Source organism: Ochotona curzoniae, unplaced genomic scaffold, assembly GCF_017591425.1.
Source record: "Ochotona curzoniae isolate NIBS_2020 unplaced genomic scaffold, NIBS_Ocur_1.0 contig_2688, whole genome shotgun sequence".
NCBI lineage: Eukaryota > Metazoa > Chordata > Mammalia > Lagomorpha > Ochotonidae > Ochotona > Ochotona curzoniae.
In genome coordinates, this window is record NW_024465553.1 from 2,755,615 (window position 1) to 2,770,463 (window position 14,849).

General features: G+C 52.2%; 1 protein-coding gene across 5 annotated transcripts in view; it reads left to right on the top strand.

The window, feature by feature from the left end:
- Positions 1-40: 40 nt before the first annotated feature.
- Positions 41-14,849, top strand: part of SETD3 (SET domain containing 3, actin histidine methyltransferase) — a 55,175-nt gene continuing 40,366 nt past the window's right edge. For 2 of the 5 annotated variants that reach the window (XM_040975069.1, XM_040975071.1), the window contains exons 1-3: positions 549-656; positions 13,688-13,797; positions 14,589-14,681. In XM_040975069.1, the coding sequence (XP_040831003.1) occupies positions 13,695-13,797; positions 14,589-14,681 (196 nt within the window). In that variant the 5' untranslated portion in view covers positions 549-656; positions 13,688-13,694. Of the gene's footprint in view, positions 120-548; positions 657-1,290; positions 1,316-13,687; positions 13,798-14,588; positions 14,682-14,849 lie in introns of those variants that run through there. The other 3 variants (XM_040975072.1, XM_040975073.1, XM_040975070.1) reach the window with 2 other exon arrangements.

The window sequence follows — 14,849 nt, forward strand, 5'->3', positions numbered from 1 at the left end:
TGACGATGGGTGAGCGACGGTAGGCGCGGGGAGCGTCAGCGCCTGTCAGCCAATCAGAAGAAAGTAGGACTCTTGGAGCAGGAAGGAGCCACTGTACGCCCTTCTCCCTCCCACCTGAGGTGAGTGGCAGCTGCGTGCAAGGGGAGGAGCCAGGCAAAGCGCCCAAGCCACCGGCCACGCCCTTCGCGGCGAAAGGGAATTCGGGAGCAACCGAACGTGCTAACGGAACTCGGACGAGAAGGCGGGGTCCGGGATGCCAGTTGTCCAATCACAGCCGTGGCGTGGGCCAAGTGCAGCCAATGGCGGCCGCGGGGCTGGCGGCGGCTGATCCGGCCGCTCTGGCCCTCGGTCCCATGGCCTTGGAGGACCCCGGGCGGAGCTGTGGGCCGGGAGGCGGGGCGGAGCCGCGCCCAGGCGTGCGAGGCGCGAGCCAATGAGCGGCGGCGGCGCCGGCTCGGGGGCGGGCCCGAGGGCGGGGCCCGGGGGCGGGCGGAGCCGGGTTGGGCCGCGGTGGCGGGGCCGTCTCCGGCCGCCGTTCCGCCCCTCCCGTCCGGCCGCCGCCGCCGCCGCCGCCGCCCGGGGGGTTGGTTGAGGCGGACGGTGCGGGCCCATCCTCGGTGTGGTATCCCCGCTGCACGGAAGGGGGAAGCCGGCAGGTGAGTGCCGACGGTGGCGTCTCCTCGTGCGCGGGCCGGGGGGTCCCCTGGCGTTCTCCGCCCCCGAGCGCTGCGAGGCGGTCTGGCTTCCCGTCCGGAGCCCCTTGGCCCTGCTCCGGCCCGCGCGGGTCCCTGGCTCGGTGGGCCCGAGGACGCCAGGGTCGCGAGCGGGGCCGGAGGGCGCCCCTGGGCCTCTGGCCAGAGTTCCGCGGGCCGGGCGCGCCCCGGTTCCCCGAGCTCGGCGGCAGGTGCAGCGGGCGCCCCGGCCCCCGGGCTGTGCGGGCGGCGGCGCGCTCTGGTTTCCTGCCGGCCCAGGCCGGGCTGGCTGGCTCGGTGTCTCCCGCCCCAACGCTCGGGGCCCCGAGAAGCCTCGGGGCCCCTTGGCCGTGCGGTCACGGAGACCGTCTGGAAAATAGGTCACCGTTTCCCACGCGCCCCGACCCCCGATTCCGGGGGCAGACACCGCCCCCCGCCCCGGGCCCGAGAAGGCCGTCCGGTTCTCAGCTCTTGCTCGCAGCGGCGGGGCGGAGCGGCCGAGGGCGCGGGCCTCGCCCCGCCGCAGCCCCTGGGCCGGAGCCGTGGTCACGCGCGGCCCCTGCCTCGCTCGTCCCCAGCGAGGATGTGGTGGCGCGTGGCTTGTGCCCTAGGCACCCCCGAGGGTGAGCTTGGCCCTGGGCACCCACTGGTGGGCGCGTTCGCTCGAACTCGAGGCGGCCGCCGGGCAGTGGATTTTATCTGGGGCCCCAGAGCTCCCTGCTCCGCCTTCGGAATTGATCCTAGCGGTATTTGAAAACGGAACTTTGGTAGAGGTGTTTATTTATTTTTTTTTCAAGCGAATGGCGTTTAACTCGAGCCTACAGCAACGTTGAAACAGCTTTGCTGTGCGCCGTTGACGTGTGTGTGCCAAGGATCGCTGGGCCCTGCCACGCTGTGTTTATGCGGGCTGCCATGCGTGGAGTCCTCCCTCACCAAATTAGTCCCAGGGGCGGCTGGTAATTGATGTTTTGGTGACGTTCCAGCGATTTGCTGAGGAGTTTTTCTCTGGCCTAAGAGAACTGTTTGCAAGGCCTTTTCTTGGCACCCCGGGCAGCTCGGGTTTTGAGCCTTTCTCTGCCCCTTCCTCCCTCTCGCAGTGCTGGAGTTGATGCCTGCCAGGGAAGTGAGTTTCTGTTCTCCATGCCGCGGGACTCTCAGAAGCCCTGCTGTCGCAATTCCCTTCCATGTCGTGGACATTTGGGTCACACTTGAAAGGATGATTACACCTTTGCTTTAGAAGCCAGCCGAGAGGGACGAGTGAAGGGGACACTCGTAGCTGGTTTTCCATGCTCAAGTTCAGCCACCGCAAGACCCCTTTTGTTTTGGGAGCTCTTGATAAATGGTTGCCAGCACCTCTTAAAATGCACGCTCTCACTTCTAGACAAGTGTGAGGAGGTTACGGCATAGCGGGTTTGCGGGGAGTGTGCTGGTCCTGTTAGCAGCAGGGTTGGCCTTCGGGCTGGGCGTCTTGGGGAGCTGGAGGCTTTGCAAGCTTCTTAAAAGTTTACGCTGTTTCTGTTTTCTGGTCACTAATCTGAAGTAGCTTTTAGGGATGTAACCAGCAGTGGGTACTGTATCTTTTTCTGGTTGAGTTTGACCAGTGCCTTTCCGGGAGGTTTGTCTTCTGGAGTGCTCTGTGTCCCCGCCAGCCCATAGGCAGGGTACTGCTGGTGGTGGGGGGGTGCTTTCTCTCCTAAGGCTTTGGTTCTGCCCTCGCTCTGCCTTAGTTTTCTCAGTTTGCTCCTGTTTAGGCTTTTGTTTCTTTTGTGTTTGACCAGTGAAGCACGGTGTTATTCACTACTGCATCCTCTCGTACAGTGTAGAGATGTTTGCTCTGGATCTCAGTCCGGTCTGGGTGAGATTTCATAGTTAGGAGTAGTAGCTGAGGATTCCTGTTGAACTGCAGAGCTGCCTCTACAGATGTACTTGGCCAAATGGATTTCTGTGCATTGTAGTTCCTATTTTGTTCATAAATTTGGTGTTAATGATTTTTATAGAAAGGCGTAATTTACATCACCTTTATTCTCAAGGTGAAAGTGAGTTTTCCACCAAGTGTTGATACACAAAGTTTATTACAAAGAAGTTGAGACTTCACTGTTTTTAGTCTTGAGATAGTCACATGGGCAAAAAGCTTAGTAGAATCTACAGGATGTAAACAAGTCCTAAAACAAGGTTAAACCTCTGGTTATGAAGCTGGTATTCCAGGGTCAGAATGATGATTGGCGTCCCGGCTGGTTCCCTGCCCACCCAGCTTCCGGTTGTTGACTCAAACGTGGGGGAGACCTGCATGGGGTTAGGAGCTCCTGGCTTTGGTAAACTTTGACAAACTTTGGTTGTGATTGCCCTTTGAGGATTGAACCAGCAGGTGGAAGACCCGTCTTTGTGTTAACTGCCTTTCGAATAAAGGTCTGTCTGTATATACGCATATATATAGTGTATATATATGTACATGTATATACCTTCTCAACTGACTTTCTTATTTCAAATACTTTGTGTTAGCTCTGCGAATCACGCAGGTTTTAATCCAGCAGGGAAGATGGCAGGGGGAAAGGAATGGAGGCAGAGAATGAGTTTCCTGCCATAGTGACCGGAGGGGGCTGCAAAAGAAGAGGGAGAGGAGAGAAAGTGCATGTGTGCATAAGGAAGAGGGGAGCACATGTGGGATCCTGCTTTTATGGCCAGGATTTGGGAACTTGGGGTGGTGAGGGCCATGGGCGGGCCACTGGGGATTGGTAGGCAGGGACCAGGGGGAGGGGCTCCAGCGGATTGGTGGGTAGGGCAGGCAGGTATGGCGCCACGAAGCCGCAGCGGATTGGTGGAGAACAGGGCTAACGGGAATATCTGGGCTGATATTTGAATCACTCCTCACACTTTTTAAAAAAAGATTTATTTATTTTTATTGGAAAGGCAGATACACAGAGAGGAGGAGAGACAGAGAGGAAGATCTTTCATTAACTGCTTCACTTCCCAAGTGGCCTCAACGGCCAGAGCTACCTCGAGCCAGGAGCCAGGAGCTTCTTCCGGGTCTCCCACACCGGTCGGCTTTGGGCTGACCTCGACTGCTTCACAGGGCACAGGCGGGAGCTGGATGGGAAGTGGAGCAGCTGAGACACAAACTGGCTGCCAATATAGGATCCCATCGTGTGCAAGGCTAGGACTTTACCCACTAGGCAACTGCACCAGGCCTACTGCTAGCACTTCCTAAGTAGAAGTGAACCAGTTAAGGTAAGTCCAGTGGAAAACTAATGACCGCCAAAGAGAGGCAAGTCTAACTTAAATTCAGGCTTTGACGGGGACCTGAGTAGTGCTGGTAGAAGTGTTGAGCCCAAGTACAGTTCCAGCCTCTGCTGTGAGGGGAGTGGAGGGACGGAGCAGAACGAGGCATTTTCAACTTTTTTTTTCCTACCCTTTTCTTTTTTTTTTTTTTTTTACAGGAAATTTCCATATTGTTTCCTTCATGTATCTGAGGTAAATGGGGATATTAAGGGAGAAGCCCCACCCAGTTTCCCACCTACCCCAAGTCCCATATGTGGAGCATGCTCTGAGATACTTGCTCAAGTGGATTCGATAGTTCACCAGTTATGAATCCCCGCCAGTCTCACCTCTCCAAACACAATGAGGTCGTTGAAGAATCCACTGATTGACATTTTCCATTATAGCGTCTCCATTTGCCCGGTATTTTTCTGCCAACATATAGCTGAGGTGGTTGATTGACTTGTTCCGTCTTCTGTCCTTTCATGGTTAGGGCTCTGAGTCCGGCAGTCTGATTGGGGAGATCCCCAAAGAAACTTTGTCTGAGGTGTTCCCAGGCCACATTCTTGTATGTACTAGCAAGCACAGGGCCCAGCACAGTCCATCGTCCCGATCAGCTGGTGGTTGAAATTGCTGGGTTGGTTCTGTTTTCAGCTTAAAGTTTCTTAAAAAGAATAAAAACTGTAGTGAGTTGAGCCACCATGGGAGATGCTGGCATCCCAGGGCTCCACTTCATCTCGCTTCCTGCTAAAGAGCCTGGGAAAGCAGCTCGAGATGTCCCCATGTCCCTGGTGCTGTGGCCCTGCCTTCATTTGGGTAGTGAACCACTGGGGGGATAATCTTTGATTAGGTAAATCCTTCCTCCAGCCCCCACCATTTTTTTTAAAGGAAAGACTAAAACTTGCACAGAGCATGTAGAGATCAGAACTCTAAATTTTTTTAATTGACAATAAAAATTGTACATGCATAGAACTTTTAGTAAATGGGCAACAATTTTGTTTTTTGTTTCCTGATTTTTAAGGAACAGACTCCATTAGAGCACAGCACAGTTTAAACTCCTTAGGAATCAGTGGCGTGAAAGCCTCGGGCCGGGAACATTGGGAATGGTGCTCCAGTGTCAGTAGTTTCCTGCTAACAGTCCAAGCCAGGGTTACTGTTAAGAAAGTAAAAATTGTGGAAAATTACTCCCTGAAATTGCTTTTTCACTGTGGAGTATTTACCCATACTAACAAGGTTTTCATTTGTTGATGAGGATGACTCAGCATTGTTGAGCATGATTGTCTCCTAACTTCTTACAGTTTTTTGGCTCCACGAGTTTGAAAGAGGGTGGTGTAGACGTGCTGGCTGGGCAGAGGCTCCGGTGGAAGTTTTGTTCCTGTTCAGATTTAACTTGAGGCTAGCAAAAATCTCTTCTTGCATTTTAAAGGGCCAGGGGAAGAAATCCTTTACATCTGCTTGTAAGGGATGGCTGTTACTGTGACCCTGAGAGTTTTAGGGACTTCCAAGTGGGGTTGATTTTGAGTTTAGCCCATGACATTATTGAATATCGGTAAGATTGTCGCCAGCATGGTGCTGATGTGTGGCATCTTGCATAAATGGTGAACCTATCCAGGCCCCCGCTCCCGCTCCTGTCTGCAATGGGGGCGTAGTAGAGCTCTCGTCTCACTGTGGTTCCTGATCCTTAGTGAACGGCCAAGGGTGATGGTGTTGGGAGCCGCCCCAGTGGTACAGCAGTTTCAACAGCTGATTCACTTAATGGAGCAGCACATCTATCTTGTTGAAGACTAGTTTATGTAATGAAGGGCTTCGGTGGTTTACCATCTTATCTTAAAGGCTGTGTCATTTCTCAGATTAGTCATAAAAGAAAGAAGCCTGGACCCCTGCACCTGCTGGCACACAAGGAGAGCTGGGACTGGGGGCGGGCCTAGAGGGCCAGTGCCCCCGGCTTCCCCAAGCCAGACCACTGCATCCTCTGGCAATGCTGGAGAGCAAGGGGCAGGGAGGCAGGGGATGGGCTAAGTAAGTGAGCCAGAAAACTGGTCCTAGGACCTCCTTATCTCAGTTGCTGCACTTGCCTGCATGGGCCTGTCAGGGCTGGGGTGTGTGCTGGGCTGAGGGTTTAAACATTGAGGCTGCAGGGTCTCCCTGGGCCAGGTGCAGCCCCGTGGGAGTAAGGGGGGGGTCACTTACGGTTTTGGCTTTGGCATCTCTGTGGGCTTCAGATGTGCCACCAGCTGCTGCCTTAGGGACCAGAGTTGTGGGTGTGTGATCTTGTGCTAGGTGCACATGCAGCCTGATTGGATCACCTTTGTTGCTGAATCCTGGGCAAGAAACCAACAGCTTCTCCAGAGTGAAGATGAGGATGGTGCTGGATAGAAATTCTCCAGCCTGTGAACGTGGTTTGTTGGATGAGCTAGAAGGTCCTGTGTGCCTTCAGCTGCCTTCTCTCTGACAGTCGGAGACCCTGAGGCTAGGTGTTCTCTAGCCACAGTGAACCTCAGTCTCAGTCTGCAAACCCTGACAGCTCAGATCCATCAGACCACCAAGATGAGCCTGTAGCAGACCTCCAGCTGAACTCAAAATGGCCGTATTAGACGCTTGAGCCGTACACGGGGTGGGGGGATTAACAAGGGGAGAGCTGGGTGTGCCTCATAAATTATACAAATTGGACAATATAAAATGTTTATGAGGGTTATATGGGTTATATAGGAACTGTACTGCTTTACAGTTTTTGTCTTATGTAATGAAGTTTGTATTAAAAAAGAAAAAGAAACAAACCTGGAGCCAGTGGAAGCAAGAGCAGCCGCTTGAGCTTGAGGAAAGCTGGGGCAGTGCTAGGAGGGTTAGCCCAGGCTGTGTGCCAGGGAGGCTTGGCCAAGGGGAGGTCTTGGCCATTTACAAGCTGCCCTTGGAGACTGGTGTACTGCAGTGATGGGGTGCCGTGAATGGCTGTCCCTGGAGAACAGAAGCCTTTGGGAGGCTGGCAAACTGTCAGCTGACCCTTCGGACCCTTTGACCCTGGCCTGGCTCACAAAGTGGAGACTCAGCCGTGCAGGTGAACGGGTAGCCCTGGTGACCAGCAGGCCCTGGATCTGCCTCTGCCGCTTAGCTGGGGCCTCCGTCCTCGGGGCTGCCGCACTGCCGCCCGTTTGCTGCTTGCCTGCACGGGGCAGTGGGTGCAGAGCACGCACTCTGAGGCCTGGAAGTGCCGCACAGGGTGGACTTGGAGCACCAGGAGGTGCTGTGCCCAGTGGACTTTCAGGTCCTGGTGCTGGGTGTGGGCTGCTGGGAGGCAGTTTCTTGTCAAGTCCCATCTGTTCTTTCACGTTTGATGCTTTTTTATTTTGGAAAGATGTAATAGGAAGTTATTCTTCATGATTCTTTGCTTTACAAAAGCTTTTTCTTTGGGGTAAATTTCCTCTAAATGAGAGCCTTGTGTTAAATATGTTTATGGCTTAAAGCCAAAAACTGTTACGTATTGAGAAGTCAATCAGAAATGGTTTAAGCATCTTTAAGGTAATTATTTATATTACTGGAAAAGCAGTAAAAATCTTTGTGGAAAGCAACCATTGCTTTGGTTCTGTTTATTTATTTTTTTAATTTGAAGTTCGATAGCATATATTTAACCAAATATATTTGACTAAAATATATGCTTCAAAATTATTTTGTGTCAAAGTTGAAAATGTACTTACTGTATGTACTTAATATGCACCTTAGAGTTTATTTATGCTGATACTTAAGTGGCTACTAAATCGAGAAAAAATCCGCCTGTCCCCCCTTGCCTGCTGGTTTTACCTCTTGGTACTTTGGAGTTGAGGATGTCGGGATGGAAGGCAGCGTGGCAGTGGTGGTGTGAGTGTGGCAGGCCGCAGTGAGGAGCCTGCTGCCTGTGTCTGCCTGTGGAAGAGCAGGCATTGCAGAGCGGGTGCGTCTCACCTGGCGAGTGTTCTGGCTCTCCTAACCCACCATTCTGCCATTTGTGTCTGAGCGTGGTGACCTGATCCTGAAGGCCTGGGAGGGCGTGCTTGCTGGCTCGGGCAGGCCTGGGACAGCTGGGAGCCCGAGAGGCGAGAAGGGCACGTGGCCGTCCTGCCTCGCAGGCATACAGCTGTGCAGACGGTGAGAAACAGAGGCTGCGATGTAGGTTGCCAGATAGTGTCGTCAGAAACGCTTATTCTAGTTGTACTTAGTTGAAAGCAGTATTTTCAGGGGAACTCCAGGAAAAAATGCAATATATGTGAATGTATATGTATGTGTGTGTGTATATCCTTTCAGTTTAGGTTTTTTCATTTTTGTAAGATTTATTTATTTTTTTTATTGAAAGGGCAGATTCACAGAGGGGAGGAGAGACAAAGATCCTTTAATCCACTGGTTCGTTCCCCAAGTGGCCGCAGTGTCCAGAGCCGAGCCAGTCCAATCCGAAGCCAGGAGCCAGGAGCCTCTTCCGGGTCTCCCACATGGGTGCAGAGTTCCCAGACTCTTGGCTATCCTCTACTGCTTTCCCAGGCTTCAGGCAAATGGAGCAGCCAGCACACGAACTGGTGCCAGTATGGGATCCCTGTGGTTGCAAGGTGAGGATTTAGTCACTAGGCTACTGCATTGGTTCCAAATTCTTCCATTTTTAAAGTTTGTTATTTGAGAGCAAGACGGAGAGAGAATGAGTGGCTTCATTTGCTGGAGACAGACAGAGTTCCCATCCACTGGCTTGCTCTCCAAATGCTGAAGCTGTGGGAGCTGGGCTGGGCCCAAGTCTGAGTCTCCTGTGTGGTGAAGAACTGTAGGTGCTGCCTGCCCGTGTCTGCATGAGCAGCAAGCTGGAGCCGGAGCTAATCCCTGCTTTGTTACTTCCTCTGAGACAAAAAACACTTGGAATTGTCAATGTACTTCTCAGGATTTCTCTTGTTCAATAGTCTAAGATTTTTTCTGCCTACCAACTGAATTCCCAGAGGAGACTGTTGTGTCATATTGCATAAGCTTAATCCTAACCCCTGACCCTCAACTCTCTGTAAATTTATATTTTTACTTAGGTTTTTTTGTAACCTTTCAGTACAAGTAGTTAAATATTGACTGGTTGTCACCTTTTGATTACTTTTGTAATCATTGGCGAGAGAAAGATCAAAGCTAGCTAACTGCTATGATGCACAAAGCTTTGTTGGCACAGCGCGGCGTGCCCCTCTGCAGTGTCTGTGGCAGTGCGCCTGGCCGTGCGGTGCTCCAGAAATGGGAGTTGTGCTTTCTGTCCTCCATGAGACAGCGGGTGAACTGCAGCGCTCTGCAAGCCCAAGGATGAAAGGGTAGGGGCATCCAGGCCAAAGTAGTGGAGCAGAGATTGTACGGGTGAGGGAATGCCATGAGGACTGGCAGACTTACAGGCAGACTGGTGGTTTGTGGGGGTAAAGGCAGGAAGGTAAAGGGCCCGGCTTGGTGGCCTATTGGCTAAAATCCTTGTCTTGCATGCACCGGGATTCAATATGGGTGCCAGTTCTAATCCCAGCAGCCCTGCTTCCCATCCAGCTGCATGCTTGAGGCCTGGGAAAGCAGCAGAGGACAGCCCGAAGCCTTGGGATCCTGCACCCGCATGGGAGACCCAGAGGAAGAAATTCCTGGCTCCTGACTTCGGATCAGCACAGCACCAGCCGTTGTGGCAGCTTGGGGAATGAATCATTGGACGGAAGATCTTCCTCTCTGTATATCTGACTTTGCAATAACAATAAAATAAATCTAAAAAAGAAAAAAAAACAGGCAGGAAGGTAAAGGGCTTTGGCTGGGGGACAGCATTCCACAGTTACTAGTTGTGGACAACACCAGAAGGAAGGGCTTGTTGAACGTGCAGGGGCAGGCCCCGGTGGGGCAGGTGATTGGGTGGACTGGGAGACCATGGACAAGGGCAGACAGCCCTTACTTAACTTTTTTTTTTTTTTAAGATTTGTTTTGTTTTGTTTGATAGGTAGAGTTACAGAGAGCGGGGAGGGACAGCTTTTCCATTCGCTGGCTCATTTGCTAACTGTCTGCTATGGCCAGAGCTGGGCCAGTCCAAAGCCAGGAGCAGCTTCTGGGTCTCCCACTTGGGTGCAGGGGCCCAAGAACCTGGTCCATTCTTCACTGCTTTCACACACTATAAACAGGGAGCTGGATGGGAAGTGGAGCAGCTGGGACACAAAGCTGGTGCCCGTATGGGATGCTTGTGACAGGCGGAGGCTTAGTCTGCCACCACTGCCCCTTTCTTAAGTTGAAGAATATGCCTAATCTTAGGCTAGCTGTATTCTCTCCTTTAGGGTCTCTCTCCCTGTGGGAGGAAAACAGGCTAAAGAGAATTCCAGAAGACTGAATGCCAAGATAAACCAGCCTTAGCGTCTGCTAATAACCTTGAACATAACCCTGACTGAGCTGTGTGGCAGTGGGGACTGCATGGGAAAGCTTAGAATTTCCCAGAGGCAGTTGGGGAATTTTGCAGGACCTCAAAATCTGTGAAAAAATTTCCTAGGAGAAGAAAGGGGTAGCAGCATTCTCCTGGTATTGGTTGAAGGATGTGAGGCGCAACAGGTGTAGCCAGGCAAGTCGTGTGTCTAAGAGCAGAAGCCGCGTATGTAGCCCTACAGTTCTGTTGAAATGAAGTTCAGTAACAGGCAAAGCTAACTCATGTTGACTTCAAAACAATGGTTCCTAGTACGTTGTGGAGTGTTGAAGGGGTGGCTGTGCACCTGTGTGGATGGCAGGACCCAAGCAGTTGGGTCATCTGTTCTCCCAGGTCCCTTAGCAGGAAGCTGGGTCAGAAACAGCATCCGGGCCTCAGTTTGCACTCGGATAGTGGATGCAGGCCTTGGCGTGCCTTGAGCGGCCGTGCCATGGCCCCGGCCTGTGGAGAGAAGGGAGTGTACCTTAGAGCTGCGTCTTGGAGCTCCTGAGCCTTTGCGGCCTACACAGTGGCAGGTCCCTCCAGTGTGCGACAGTGTGTGACAATGTGCCTCTGCAGTTCTTGCTGCCAGGCCAGCCAATCTGCTATATTTGGAAGTGTAATTAAAATTCTTATCATCAGACTTTTGTTGGCTTTAGTTATTTTCGGGTTAAGTGCAGTGTCCTCCTGAGGGATGGCCTCAGTAGATGTGAGAAGGCCTGAAGTGCAGGGAAGAGTGGAGCTGGTGCAGACTCTGCCCTTTCTGGCTTGCTGTGAGTGGGCTGTGGGGGCCCAGTTCTGCTGTGAGTGGGCTGTGGGGGGCCCGGTTCTGCTGTGAGTGGGCTGCGGGGGGCCCTTTCTGCTGTGAGTGGGCTGCGGGGGGCCCTTTCTGCTGTGAGTGGGCTGCGGGGGGCCCTTTCTGCTGTGAGTGGGCTGCGGGGGGGGCCCTCTGCTGTAAGAAGACAGTCTAAGTGCAGGATCATCAGCTCTGTGTGTGTGTGTGTGTGTGTGTGTGTGTGTGTGTCCGTGCTTTTGGTTGCAAAATAATTCATTTAATTGCTGCAGAGTTCTGTATGTTTGGTGCAGTTTTATTTCAGTGACTGACACTATTAGATTTATTAGAGATGTAAGTACATATTACTGTTTAAACTTTAGATACTGTAGAGCAGATGACCACTTCTTAGGAAAGAGTGCCACTTTCTGTGTTGTAGCAGGTGCTCATGTTTGCATGGATTCAGTCGCAGGAGGATTAGTGATCTATGAGGGAACATCAGAAAATTTATGGGAAAATAGAATTAAGATAGTCTCATTTTTGTGTAAAAAATGAGATCCATGTGTGTTTGTTTTTTTTTTTTTTGATAACATACATTTTCAGTGAACTTTTGAGGATCCCTTGCAATGGATTTTAAACATTTTTGCAATGATATAAACTTTTTCGTTCTGTGTTCCTGTGGACCTTTTGAGGGACTGTGGAAGGGTGGGGCAGAAGTTGCATCTTAGTTCTGTTGCCAGAGTAGTGGTCCTTTTTGTAGTACAGATGGGCCAAGATGGTGCTTTTAGGTTTGCCCCTGGATGAAGTGTGACCTGCTGGCAGGGGCTTCCGGGAGGCATCCCTGGGTGGCTAGTTGGTTGCTCCAGGAGCTTTGTAGCCGTCCCTCTGCCCCCGTCCTGGCTGCCATTTCAGACAGCAAATGCAGACTGCCAGGCAGCAGCTGCACTCAGGGGCTCCCTTGTCACGGCACTGCCTTGGGAACTTCCTTCACACCCACAGCCTTTATCTCGTGGAGATCTTGACCTAGAGGCCACTGGTGTACCCTGCTTGGGAGAGAGCCTATTCAGATCTCATGTGCAGGATGCCTGCGTCGGGGGTTGGGACAAGGGGTCTTGGGTTTTGGAAGAAAATTAGACAAATTCCCTAGCACTTTTTTTTTTTTTTTTTTTAGGATTCACTAGTTTTTTCCCCCTGATTACTGGAAAGTTAGATATACAGAGAGGAGGAGAGACAGAAAGATCTTTCATCTGCTGAGTCACTTCCAGGTGGCTGCAATGGCCAGAGCTGAGCCAATCTGAAGCCAGGAACTTCTTCCAGGTGTCTCATTTGGATACAGGGTTCCTAGGCTTTAGAGCATCATCAGCTGCTTTCCCAGGCCACAAGCAGGGAACTGGATGGGAAGAAGCGCCTCTGGGACATGGCCTGGTCCCAGAGGCCTGGTTCCACTAGGGCCCATATGAGATCTCAGCACAAGACAAGGACTTCAGCCACTAGACTACTGCACTGGGCCCTCCCTAACACATCTTTGAGCTATAAATGTCGTAAACATTTGTCTAGACAGTCTAATCTGTCTCTTAGGATTTATAGTTACTATTACTGGAAAGGTACTTTTTTTTTTTAAGAAGTGATTATATATTTAAAGATTTATTTATTAAAAGGTAAAGCAACATAAGAGGAAGAAGCAGAGATCTTCTTTCCACTGGTTAATTCCCCAAATGGCTGCTATAGCCAGGGCTGGGCCAGGCCTCTGGGTACCTCTGTGGGTGACAGGGCCAGGCCTCTGGGTACCCCTGTGGGTGACAGGGCCAGGCCTCTGGGTACCTCTGTGGGTGACAGGGCCAGGCCTCTGGGTACCTCTGTGGGTGACAGGGCCAGGCCTCTGGGTACCCCTGTGGGTGACCAGGCCAGGCCTCTGGGTACCCCTGAGTGACAGGGCCAGGCCTCTGGGTACCCCTGAGTGACAGGGCCAGGCCTCTGGGTACCCCTGTGGGTGACAGGGCCAGGCCTCTGGGTACCTCTGTGGGTGACCGGGCCAGGCCTCTGGGTACCCCTGTGGGTGACAGGGCCAGGCCTCTGGGTACCCCTGTGGGTGACAGGGCCAGGCCTCTGGGTACCCCTGTGAATGACTGGGACCTGAACACTTGAGCCATCATTTGTGGTCTACTCAGACTCAATAGCAGGAAACAGAAGTGGGAGTGGAGCAGCCAGGACTTCAACTGGCAATCTAGTATGGGGTGCCAGCATTACAAGTGGTGGCTCAACCTGCCACCCTTAAAGCAGAGTGGTTGGTGTGTGTATAATGTATACGTGTCGCGGAGCAGATGCTCAGTAACTATGACCGGTGCGCTCTTTGTGATGAGTAACCTTGTGAAGAGGAATGCACTTTTGTTGCAGAGACTACAGAGCAGACTTCCCCTGTTTGCCTCCAGATGCTACCCTGACATTGCTTCTTCTGGAAGGAAACGTGAGGCTCTGAGATCCGTGAAGACCAGGACACTGTGGACTTTGTTTTCTTGCTGGTTTTTGGCCCTTAGTAATGTGGTTTTTCTGCCTTTCTCCCCATCCTCTTCTTTGCAGTCAGAAAATGGGAAAGAAGAGTCGAGTGAAAACTCAGAAATCAGGTCCTGGTGCAACAGCAGCTGCGTCACCCAAGGAGATCTTGAACCTGACCAGCGAGTTGCTGCAGAGTGAGTCTCACAAGGGGCACTCTGACGGGGCAGAGGTTGGTGCTGGTGTAACCTACTGTGCCGCAGCACTGGCCCTGGCTCATGTCTTCAACACTGGGTGCTTGTTGGGGGAAGAGCAGAGTCCATCTGGTTAGCTTGGTAGTTGTCAGTCAACACCTGATTACTTCACGTCTTGAGGGGGAGGGGCCTGGAGACTTGCCTGGCGCCTGGGAGGGGCCATCTGACGTGGCTGTGAGTGTTGATCATGGCCGGGCGGCCAGCTGCAGGGTCTCCTGGGTGCAGCCTTCAGAATTGCCTCTTTGGCAGTAGTGCTGGTACCTTCTTTTTGTTATTCGCCCCAGAGCACTCATGCCAGGGGCGGAAGGTGTTTGTTGACTAATTGTCCTTGTGTCCAACTTCGCTGGTCCCCTTGGAGAGCCATTGTTACCGAGAGTAACCAGAAAGGAGTTGGACCTGTAATGTTTTCTTTTTTTTAAACTAGCTCATAAGAGTTTTGGGGAAATATTTTGTATTTTAACTTAGCTTTTTTAATTCCCCTGTTTATAATTGTGTTCTGAGCAGCAAGGTTCAGTTAGATGCCAGCTAAGCATTCTCGCTTGGGTGCAGAACATGGTCATAAGAGGCACGTTTAGGGCTCCTGGGGGTTTGTGTGTTGGGAGGTGTACTGACCTGTCCCCTGCCTGCCACCGGCTTGTCGGGGAGCGAGGGCTCACGGCAGCTGCAGCACCCTGCATGCGCTGTGCGGCTGGGCCGCAGGAGCAGCGGGAGTAAGCCCTGACTCTCGATTCCAGAGTGCAGCAGTCCTGCTCCTAGCCCTGGGAAGGAATGGGAAGAGTACGTGCAGATCCGGGCACTGGTGGAGAAAATACGGAAAAAGCAAAAAGGTAAATGTCACCAGAGTGAGAATCTTGTTTTCAGGATGTCATGTGGAAACTTGTCATAAGTCAGAAGGGTTCTGAGTGTAGTGAGGGATCAGTGTCGTGTGTGCTCTCTGCAAGGTGGCTGTGGCAGTAGCTTCCAGGTGGGAAAGTCATCAGACTGGGCGTTGCCGG